This window comes from Balaenoptera physalus, assembly GCF_965194825.1.
Source record: "Balaenoptera physalus genome assembly, chromosome: 3".
Taxonomy (NCBI): Eukaryota; Metazoa; Chordata; class Mammalia; order Artiodactyla; family Balaenopteridae; genus Balaenoptera; species Balaenoptera physalus.
This window is the reverse complement of record NC_138890.1, coordinates 116572271-116584299: the sequence shown is the minus strand read 5'-3', so window position 1 is coordinate 116584299 and position 12029 is coordinate 116572271. Positions and strand designations below refer to the sequence as shown.

The window sequence follows — 12029 nt, the reverse complement described above, 5'->3', positions numbered from 1 at the left end:
CTTTAGTTCTAAAGAACACTGGCAAGGTGTGTGTGTGTTTGCCATCTGCAGCAACATGAATGGACTTAGAGATAATCATACTAAGTGAAGTAAGTCAGACAGAGAAAGACAAACATCATATGATATCACTTATATGTGGAATCTTAAAAAGTGATACAAATGAACTTATTTACAAAACAAAAATAGACTCACAGACATAGAAAACAAACTTATGGTTACCAAAGGGGAAATGTTGGGGGGAGGGTGGATAAATTAGGCGTTTGGGATTAACAGATATACACTACTATATATAAAATAGATAAACAACAAGAACCTACTGTATAGCACAGGGAACTATATTCAATATCTTGTAATAACCTATAATGGAAAAGAATCTGAAATGGAATATATATATACATATATATATATATATATCTATCTATCTCCAAATCACTTTGCTGTGTACCTGTAACTAACACAACATTGTAAATCAACAATACTGCAATTAAAAAAAAAAAAAAGAACACTGCCAAGGGTCTGTCTGGAGGCTGGCCACTGCAGAGCTGCAGAACCATTCTGGTTCCTAGAACAAGTTATCTGCCCTCCTTTCCCCTGCTGCCATACCATGTTGGGCTTCCTCTCCAGGTAATGCTGTGAGGAACCAGTACAAGGTTCCACCTTTTTTTATGTAGCATTAGGGAAGAGAAGAAAGAAAGATTAAGAACAGAGGAGTTCCTTGTGATATCTGCCTTAGAGGCAGGACAGTTATGGCCATTGTTACTTATCTATTTATCCAGTTTTGAAAATTAAGCTCTTGGCCTAAAGATCCAGAGTGTGACTTCAGGAGAGCCCTTCATTAATACTTTAAACCTTAGCACATACTTTCTGAGGATGACAAATAAGCAATTACAAATGGCTTTTAAGCAGAGGTCTAAATAATTAGGTACTCGGGGGTAGAAGGTAGAGGGCAGGAAAATGAGATGCAAGAACATCTGGGGACTAAAGTTCAAGAGCCTAGTAAATGGCAGAACATTGAAATTCTGTTCACTCCCTTATGCTGCCCTTCCAAAGACCTCAAATCCAGAAACTTCCTTTAAAGGCTAACAGTGAAGCTCATAAGACAGAAACTATAGCTGGAAAAAAGTTAATTTAGATGTTAGTCAAAAATTAGCCCAACCTTTTAAAGGCTTTACATTAAATCATTCCCCAGATGTGGCCCATGGCTTTGGCTCTCCAGGATGCAAATCTAAGAACACAAGAATGACACAGTCCTTGTGAGGGTAATTGGGGTCCTTTCAAATTAACATGTACCCGAAGCAAGATCACTTCTGTGATTTCATTATGTGGCTTCAAAATGCAACAAGAGAAAGATGGCATGAGAACAGAGCTAACTCACAGCTCAGGTGTGAGACCTGAATGCAGTCATAGCCACTTAATTCTCAATTCTTCATCTCCTGGGGCTAACAGCCTTGGAAAGGAGAGTATCCACTGTTTTGTAGCTATTGTTCTCACTTGATTTTGAGCTTCAACTTGGAGTTCCAGATTGACTGGGTTATTCAGGATTCAAATATCTTTGGCTAATAAAGGAAATGAGAGAATAATGATAATGGCATATAAAGCATGCTTCTCATAGCATCTTTCTTTATTCCAGGATGGCTTGAGAAGGTTGTCAGGAAACGAGTATGTGTTCACTAAGAGTAAGTTGTCCTCTATCCACTTGTTACTGATAACCTGTCTCTGGCCTTTTGTCTCCCTCAGTGTTGTGATTATTGTTTGGGAAGGGCCTTGGTGATACTTCCTATTCGTCTCATTGGAGTTTAAGCATCTCTATGGTCTACATTTGAAACCAGGTCTCCTAATATAAATAAATTACTTCTCTGAGCGCTGTCAGAATAAGAATTGCAAATCTCTCTATATTTAAACAGTTAAACTGAATTATTTTTCTATTGGGGGGTCCTGAAGTTTAATAATGTAAGAGAACCCTGAAGGGAAAATCTTCTTACCCCTGGAAGTTCAAGACTTTCTTTCTAGTAGCAACCATGAAGATGACAAATGCTCAGCAGCACTCAAGATTCCACAATTACCCACCCTTCCTGCCCCATCTGTTTGCTCAGATGTGCCCCAGAGTCACAGTCACCTTGGGATGCCAGTAACCATCAACGATGTCCCCCCGTCTATCGCTCAATTACTTGATAATGAGGAAAGCTGGGAGTTCAACATCTTTGAATTGGAAGCTGTGACACACAAAAGGTATGTGGCTTCTCTGGCTGTAGGCAGGGGGAGAATTGATGGACACACTCAAGACTTTCACATCTGGAAACTTTGAGGGAGATGTGAGTCCTTGCCACAAGTGACCTCCCAGGTTCTGCTTTTCATGCCATGCTGGAGGAGTGTCAAATGCGCAGAGAGACTGTGGCCCTTTGAGTGAGCTCCTTTATGGAGAAGAGAGTATTAGCGGGTAAGATGTGGGATCAGCCTGGTGATACCCAGGATGAAGAAATACTGAGTGTCTTCTTCAGATCTACCCAGGTCATTCCTTTGTGCCAGTGAGCCAAAAGTTCTAAGTATTCTCAGCTCCAAACTTGTTGAGGTCCCACCTTACAAAATGAGTTTGAGAGCACTGTAGACTTTTCTTTTGATCCATCCTATAGGCAGGGGAAAGATTAGATAACACAGAAAGTCCTCTTCTATTACAGAAGTCCATTTTCTTCCAGGGGTGTTGGATGTGAATGATAACTATAAATAAGTAACTTAATTCTAAATGACATGACTTTGCTGAACCCACACAAGCCATTCTTTTTGTCCTTAAGCTCAGTAACTTCCTCAGGGGACACAGGAAGTGCAAAGCTTACGTGGAAGCAGAGACAGAGAGGGACTGTCAGGGACCTCTCGATTGTTAGAGCCACTGAAGGGCAGGTGACTTAAGACAGTCTGGAAGTCATTTGGATTAACCACCATGAGGCACCTAGTTTTAAAGAAGTGGCTGGCGAGGAGGAGATGCTCTATCACCTTCTAATTTGGAGAGGACATATTTTTATACCCCTGTGCCTATGAAGCATCAGGGGAAAAAATGACTCAATTTCGCAGTAGCTTCAAAGAAAGCAGCTTCTGGAGCAGTGAATACAATGAATCAGAGTTTTTCCCCCTGTTTTCCAGGCCATTGGTTTACCTGGGCTTAAAAGTCTTTTCCCGGTTTGGAGTATGTGAATTTTTACACTGTTCTGAAACTACCCTTCGGGCCTGGCTCCAAGTGATTGAATCCAACTACCACTCCTCCAATGCTTACCACAACTCCACTCATGCCGCTGATGTCCTGCACGCCACTGCCTTCTTCCTTGGAAAAGAAAGAGTGAAGGTAGAATTGTGATATCACAATCTAGTTACCTGCATAGATTTTAGAGATCTAAGAACCCAATCTTAATAAATATGTTAGGCAAACAACTGTTTTGGAACCAATTTTGACAGAGTTTTTGAGCTACCAAACTGACTGGTCCTTTTGGTATTGTAAAGACATGGCATTTTCTCCTAGCCTTCCCTTCCCACAAATGCTTAAAATAATAATTTATGCCACTGTAGAGACTCTTTTACATGTCTGGCTGATCCATGAACCCATTCTCCAAATGTTCACTAGGAGCCCTTTGTGATACTGGGTTAGAGGACAGAACTTAATTATTATAGCAAATGGTTACTAGGTCTGGAGGTTAAATTTTAGGATCAGAATTATGTCATTGGTATATTACAATCCAGACAGTAGTGAGCCATTCAGCATCCTACTGATTTACATACATATATATGTGTGTTTTGTGTAGGTATGAATGTGTATATCTGTATATTAATGACTTGTATAATTCTGCAAGAGTTCCAAGTTCCTTGGTCTTAGAAGTCAATACTGTCACTTACAGGTGCTGATTTGTAGGGCAGTCCTATGTATACCCCACGTATAGCTGGCAAGAGATCCCCATCTCCCCTCTTCCCCAACTACCATCACTTTCACAGTGAAGCTTGTAATTCCTTTGTTACAATTAGAAGTGAAGCTTAGACTATAGATACCCTTGGGACAAGTGCTGTATAGAGACAGGTTCACATCAATCTGCAAATGCTTAACATTCAATCATTTTCTGACTTAGTCTTAAGACCCTAGGTACTTAAGAAGAGTGGTAGTGGGATAGGTAGACAGAGCAGAAATGGCACCAAAATGGGGAGGGGGAATGTTCCCTTCTCAGTTTTGCCAAAGACTGATCCTGGCATTTACTTTCATCAGCAAGAAAGCAAAGAGTGTCATTCAAGAATAATGATGGTTTTGAAGATTTTTGTCTCCTACTTTTAAAAAAGGTGATATCACAGGTGATAACAGCCTGTTTCTATAGCGCTTTTCTTTGAGGAGCTAAGATACTTCCAGATTCCTACTCCAGGTTCACATTCCTCCATTTTACATTACATGAGATATTATACAGCTTAGGTTGCACACTGCCAAATGAGGACAGGACCTGGGCATTAACGCTGAGACCAAAGTGACCTATAGGCATTGAGTTAAAGATGAACCACACTTAAGCAGAAGCACTCTAGAAAAATATAGATTAAATGCTTGATAAATTATGGAATGCTTAGTCACTTTATTATCTCCTTTCCTCTCCCTCCCCTAAAATAAGAAATTTTCTTTAAATTGTTTGTTCTGCTAGCACATGCAGAGTCTGAATTCTCAAATAGCAGCAATACAAACAAGTCTAAGACTAGATACAATATGCTTGTAATCCAAAAGACATTTTCTAAGAGGCCAAAGAATCAGAAAATTTAGAGCTGCAAAGAACCCTAGAATTGGGCTGGAAGGGACTCCTGAGGTCAGAGGTTTAGTAGCAGCCCAAGATCACTGGTTAGTCCACCATGAGGCGCTTCGAGTGGGATTTATTCCTGAGGTGTCTTTCACCAGACCTGCTGCCACTGACAAAGAGAGTCAGAAAAATGTTTTTACCAAATATCCATGTCATCTGTCACCCCTAATTTCTTTATAAGGCTAAAATTCTTAATGTCACTATGACATAGCTCCACATCCTCAACCCAGCCATATAGATAACATGTCCAGAGCTGACATTCCCCTTCAATTTGTTGCACACCCTATCCCCTTCCCACTCTTCCCAGTTCCTAAGAACCACTGCAAGTGGAGAGATCAGGATAGCCAGCATTCTTTTGTTATTCTCTGAGTGAGTGACTATTTGTCCTAGAAAAGGAACTGTTTGAAAGGCTAATGTAGAATGGAGTCCATTCTGGCCAGTCTGCTTCAGTGTGATCCAAATCTATTCCTGCTGGTTAAAGGAGGAAAAAACTATGCAGAAATGTCTGCACCTCCAAGGCTTTAGGGAACTTCTCCTGCCGTGGGTTTGGTGGGGAAGTTTTCTTCCACAGACAGTCCCTCCCTGCTATGGGAAGAGCCTTGCTTCTCCCATCTGCTAGTGAGCAGCCCGGTCTTCTTTCCCTGCCTCCCTGCATTTCTTATCAGACACTGCATTATTAGACAGTGCCCACCAAAACTGCAGGGCATGGCCTTTTACTGGTATCTTTGTAAAAGTGCCAGGTCTAAATCAGTGTAAGTTGGAAGGAAAGACATGTCTTGTCTAATGCTATTTGTTGTCTATTCCACTTACTTGAATCTATGTCACGGAAGAATTTAAAAATAAACTGGCCCCATACTCCGAACAAGATTGAACATACTCCATGAGCACTAGCTGGAGGCCCAAAGTTTGGTCCTCATGGGTCCTCACTGCACAGGTAGAATCAGTGAGAGTGGAGGCCAAGTCAGGGCAGCTCTGGATTCTGACTGTACCTGTGGGTTCCCACGGCCTCTCCTAACCAGCAGCAAAAGGGGGCTAGGCGTATTTGCTTGCCCTGTGCATTACAAAGTCAGTCTCTGAGAAGAGCTGAAAAGAATGGCAGCGACTGCTGTCCCCCCCTCAGGAAACCGGTTCATGTGGACTTGAGGCAAGCCAGGACTGCCCACCAGCTCCAGGAGGTCAGGATTGGAAATGGAAATGGCTTCCTTCTGGTAGGGACAGCTTTCAGGAAAGTTTTCAGGGCTGAGCTTCAGATGCACTGCTCCTTACCTATTAGCATCTGAGAAGCAGTTTGCAATTTTTTCTCCCATAGCCTAGGAAAGCAACTCAGGAAAACCAAAAATTATGCCCACCCCTCCAGCCTCATCCTGGGGACCAGTTTCCCCCTCACTCACTACCCTTCAGCCACAATGATGCTCTTTAAGTTTCCTGAATAAGCCACTTCGTTTGTTTCACATCAGGCGCATCATACAGGCTGATCTTTCTGCCTGGATTTCTCTCCCTTGCCATTTTTTTGCCTGGCTAATGCCTGCTTATCCTTCAGGTTCCAGCATAAAAATCACTTACTTAGAGAACCCATTCTTGCCCACCCTCTGGACCTGCGCTGTCCGTAAGTAGCCATTTGCCGCATGTGGCTATTTACATTTAATTAAAATTGAATAAAATGAAACATTCAGTTCCTCAATTGCGCGCACATTTCAAGTGTCCAGGAGCTGTAAGTGACTAGGGGTGACTATAGTGGACAGCCCACATACAGACATTTCCATCACCACAGAAAAGTTGAACGGACAGCACTGCCCTAAACTAGATCAAGCCTCATGGTTACACGCTCAAACCACCTGTACTTCCCTTCTTAACCCATCTCACAGTAAGTTAATTTTGGTTGTGTGTTTCCTTATTTGTGCCTTCTCCAGTAAATTACCAACTCCATTAGTGCAGGCTATGCCAGTATAATTCATCACTGTAACTCCAGCACTCTGCATGACAACTGGCACCCAGTAAGCATCAAATAAATAACTAAAGGAATGAATTCATAAAGTGCAGTGTCTCTTATACAACAGTAGCCCATTTGATAACTTCCTCCTAAAGCTGTGAGCTGAAAAAACATTTGTATCCCCTGATGCTCTGGTTTGTGTTCTTTAACTACATAATGAGAGCGTTAGAAAGAGGGTCTCCCTTTTAGCCTTTTCCACCTGCTAGCCCAGAGCTGAATTGTGTTCTTCACTGTAAGAGCCCCCTTAGCCTCAGTTTTCCTGGGAAAATTCTTCTTGCCCTTCATCCTCTTGTGTTGCTTGGCTGTAATCCTTTTATCTTTGTGTGAAGAGTTTTGTTGTATCTGTGCCATTTACTGCCATACTCTCAAAATCTTTTCAGAAGTAGGCAAATAAAGTAACACTTGTGATCCTAGGCCACTTTCTTCTCCATCCACTCACAGAAGAGAGTCATGGCAATATGCCATACAGCATACATTTGAAAAGGCCTGTTTGGCATCCTCCTGCAGAAGAACTAGAGTGAATGAACTCTGGAGAAAGAATTTAGGTATCCATTATAACTGCTACTCAGATTTCTATTTCCCTCCAGATAATCCACAGTACGGCAAGGTGATGTGATATACCCTAGGTGGCCTCTTAACGTCTAGGAAGTCAGAGAAGGACCCCCTGCTCATCCCCTCCAGAGAGACAGGGATGAGTGGAGGTCTCCTACATCCAGTGGGTAATGCTCAACCTTGCCTCCCCCTGACCCCAGGGAAGCCTCGATCAGCTAGATGAGGTGGCTGCCCTGATTGCTGCCACAGTCCATGACGTGGATCACCCAGGAAGGACCAACTCTTTCCTGTGCAACGCAGGCAGTGAACTCGCCGTGCTCTATAATGACACTGCTGTCTTGGAGAGTCACCACACAGCCCTGGCCTTCCAGCTCACGGTCAAGGACAGCAAATGCAACATTTTCAAGAATATTGACAGGTTTGTGTGCTTGGGGTCTTGTGCTCAGGTTTGTAAAATGTAAGTGGGAAACTCAGTTTTCCCTAACTTCTCCAAGTACTTAGCGTTCTCTTAGGGGGAAGGCTGTACCATTGTATCAGACAATAAAATAATAACCTTATAAACTGAACTGTACTTTTTAGAATGTTCATCTTTATTTTTTTTTAACATATTTTTTAGAGTATAATTGCTTTACAATGTTGTGTTACTTTCTGCTATATAACAAAGTGAATCAGCTATATGTATACATATATCCCCATATCCCCTCCCTCTTGTGACTCCCTCCCACCCCTCCAGGTGGTCACAAAGTACCGAGCTGATCTCCCTGTGCTATGCAGCTGCTTCCCACTAGCTATCGATTTTACATTTGGTAGTGTATATATGTCAATGCTACTCTCTCACTTCATCCTAGCTTCCCCTTCCCCCTCCCAGTGTCAAGTCCATTCTCTAGTAGGTCTGCATCTTTATTCCCGTCTTGCCTCTAGGTTCTTCATGACCTTTTTTTTTAGATTCCATATGTATGTGTTAGCATACGGTATTTGTTTTTCTCTTTCTGACTTACTTCACAGTGTATGACAGACTCTAGGTCCATCCACCTCACTACAAATAACTCAATTTCATTTCTTTTTATGGCTGAGTAATATTCCATTGTATATATGTGCCACATCTTCTTTATCCATTCGTCTGTCGATGGACACTTAAGTTGCTTCCATGTCCTGGCTATTGTAAATAGTGCTGCAATGAACATTGTGCTATGTCTCATTTTGAATTATGGTTTTCTCTGGGTATATGCCCAGTAGTGGGGTTGCTGGGTCATATGGTAGTTCTATTTTTAGTTTTTTAAGGAACCTCCATATGTTCTCCATAGTGGCCATATCAATTTACATTCCCACCAACAGTGCAAGAGGGTTTGCTTTTCTCCACACCCTCTCCAGCATTTATTGTTTGTAGATGTTTTGATGATGGCCATTCTGACTGGTGTGAGGTGATACCTTATTGTAGTTTTCATTTGCATTTCACTAATGATTAGTGATGTTGAGCATCCTCTCATGTGTTTGTTGGCAATCTGTACATCTTTGGAGAAATGTCTATTTAGGTCTAATGCCCATTTTTGGATTGGGTTGTTTGTTTTTTTGATATTGAGCTGCATGAGCTGCTTGTATATTTTGGAGATTAATCCTTTGTCAGTTGCTTCGCTTGCAAATATTTTCTTCCATTCTGAGGGTTGTCTTTTCGTCTTGTTTATGGTTTCCTTTGCTGTGCAAAAGCTTTTAAGTTTCATTAGGTCCCAGTTATTTTTATTTCCATTTCTCTAGGAGGTGGGTCAAAAAGGATCTTGCTGTGATTTATGTCATAGAGTGTTCTGCCCATGTTTTCCTCTAAGAGTTTTATAGTGTCTCTGGCCTTACATTTAGGTCTTTAATCCATTTTGAGTTTATTTTTCTGTATGGTGTTAGGAAGTGTTCTAATTTTATTCTTTTATGTGTAGCTGTCCAGTTTTCCCAGCACCACTTCTTGAAGAGGCTGTCTTTTCTCCGTTGTATATTCTTGCCTCCTTTATCAAAGCTAAGGTGACCATATGTGCATGGGTTTCTCTCTGGGCTTTCTATCCTGGTCCATTGATCTATATTTCTGTTTTTGTGCCAGTACCATACTGTCTTGATTACTGTAGCTTTGTAGTATAGTCTGAAGTCAGGGAGCCTGATTCTTCCAGCTCCGTTTTTCTTTCTCAAGATTGCTTTGGCTATTCGAGGTCTTTTGTGTTTCCATACAAATTGTGAAATTTTTTGTTCTAGTTCTGTGAAAAATGCCATTGGTAGTTTGATAGGCATTGCATTGAATCTGTAGATTGCTTTGAGTAGTATAGTCATTTTCACAATGTTGATTCTTCCAATCCAAGAACATGGTATATCTCTCCATCTGTTTGTATTGTCTTTAATTTCTTTCATCAATGTCTTATAGTTTTCTGCATACAGGTCTTTTGTCTCCTTAGGTGGGTTTATTCCTAAGTATTTTCTTTTTGTTGCAATGGTAAATGGGAGTGTTTCCTTAATTTCTCTTTCGATTTCTCATCATTAGTGTATAGGAATGCAAGAGATTTCTCTGCATTAATTTTGTATCCTGCTACTTTACCAAATTCATTCATTACCTATAGTAGTTTTCTGGTAGCATTTTTAGGATTCTCTGTGTATGGTAGGTATCATGTCATTTGCAAACTGTGACAGTTTTACTACTTCTTTTCCAAATTGGATTCCTTTTATTTCTTTTTCTTCTCTGATTGCTGTGGCTAAAACTTCCAAAACAATGTTGAATTATAGTGGTGAGAGTGGGCAACCTTGTCTTGTTCCTGATCTTAGTGGAAATGGTTTCAGTTTTTCACCATTGAGAATGATGTTGGCTGTGGGTCTGTCATATATGTCCTTTATTATGTTGAGGTATCCCTCTATGCCTACTTTCTGGAGCTTTTTTATCATAAATCCGTGTTGAATTTTGTCAAAAGCTTTTCCTGCATCTATTGAGATGATCATATGATTTTTATCCTTCAATTTGTTAATATGGTGTACCACACTGATTGATATACGTATACTGAAGAATCCTTGCATTCCTGGGATAAACCCCACCTGATCATGGTGTACGATCCTTTCAATATGCTGTTGGATTCTGTTTGCTAGTATTTTGTTGAGGATTTTTGCATGTATGTTCATCGGTGATATTGGCCTGTAGTTTTCTTTTTTTGTGACATCTTTGTCTGGTTTTGGTATCAGGGTGATGGCGGCCTCGTCGAATGAGTTTGGGAGTGTTCCTCCCTCTGCTATATTTTGGAAGGGTTTGAGAAGGACAGGTGTTCGCTCTTCTCTAAATGTTTGATAGAATTGGCCTGTGCAGCCATCTGGTTCTAGGCTTTTGTTTGTTGGAAGATTTTTAATCACAGTTTCAATGTCAGGGCTTGTGATTGGTCTGTTTTTATTTTCTATTTCTTCCTGGTTCAGTCTCTGAAGGTTGTGCTTTCCTAAGAATTTGTCCATTTCTTCCAGGTTGTCCATCTTATTAGCATATAGTTGCTTGTAGTAATCTCTCATGATCCTTTGTATTTCTGCAGTGTCAGTTGTTATTTTTTTTTTTCATTTCTAATTCTGTTGATTTGAGTCTTCTCCCTTTTTTTCTTGGTAAGTCTGGCTAATGGTTTATCAATTTTGTTTATCTTCTCAAAGAACCAGCTTTTAGTTTTATTGATCTTTGCTATCATCTCCATTTCTTTTTCATTTATTTCTGATCTGATCTTTATGATTTCTTTCCTTCTGCTAACTTTGGGGGGTTTTTTGTTCTTGTTTCTCTAACTGCTTTAGGTGTAAGGTTAGGTTGTTTATTTGAGATTTTGTTTCTTGAGGTAAGATTGTATTGCTATAAACTTCCCTCTTAGAACTGCTTTTGCTGCATCCCATAGGTTTTGGGTCGTTGTGTTTTCATTGTCATTTGTTTCTAGGTATCTTTTGATTTCCTCTTTGATTTCTTCAGTGATCTCTTGGTTATTTAGTAGCATATTGTTTAGCCTCCAAGTGTTTGTTTCTTTTACAGTTTTTTCTATAAGTGATATCTAGTCTCGTAGCATTGCAGTTGGAAAAGATATGTGATTAGATTTCAATTTTCTTAAATTTACCAAGGCTTGATTTGTGACCCAAGATTTGATCTATCCTGGGGAATGTTCCATGAGCACTTGAGAAGAAAGTGTATTCTGTTGGTTTTGTATGGAATGTCCTATAAATATCAATTAAGTCCATCTTGTTTAATGTATCATTTAAAGCTTGTGTTTCCTTATTTACTTTCATTTTGGATGATCTGTCCATTGGTGAAAGTGGGGTGTTAAAGTCCCCTACTATGATTTTGTTACTCTCGATTTCCCCTTTTATGGCTGTTAGCATTTGCCTTATGTATTGAGGTGCTCCTATGTTGGGTGCATAACTATTTACAACTGTTATATTTTCTTCTTGGATTGATCCCCTCATCATTATGTAGTGTCCTTCTTTGCCTCTTGTAATAGTCTGTATTTTAAAGTCTATTTTTGTCTGATATGAGAATTGCTACTCCAGCTTTCTTTTGATTTCCATTTGCATGGAATATCTTTTTCCGTCCCCTCACTTTCAGTCTGTATGTGTCCCTAGGTCTGAAGTGGGTCTCTTGTAGACAGCATATATACGGGTCTTGTTTTTGTATCCATTCAGCCAGTCTGTGTCCTTTGGTTGGA

General features: G+C 40.4%; 1 protein-coding gene across 20 annotated transcripts in view; it reads left to right on the top strand.

Annotated features, from left to right (window-relative positions):
* Nucleotides 1-12029, top strand: part of PDE8B (phosphodiesterase 8B) — a 383716-nt gene that overhangs the window by 357159 nt on the left and 14528 nt on the right. For all 20 annotated transcript variants that reach the window (XM_082457144.1, XM_082457151.1, XM_082457136.1 and 17 more), the window contains 4 exons: nucleotides 1631-1676; nucleotides 2094-2229; nucleotides 3136-3334; nucleotides 7551-7768. In XM_082457144.1, coding sequence (XP_082313270.1) covers nucleotides 1631-1676; nucleotides 2094-2229; nucleotides 3136-3334; nucleotides 7551-7768 — 599 coding nt within the window. The remainder of the gene's footprint in view (nucleotides 1-1630; nucleotides 1677-2093; nucleotides 2230-3135; nucleotides 3335-7550; nucleotides 7769-12029) is intronic.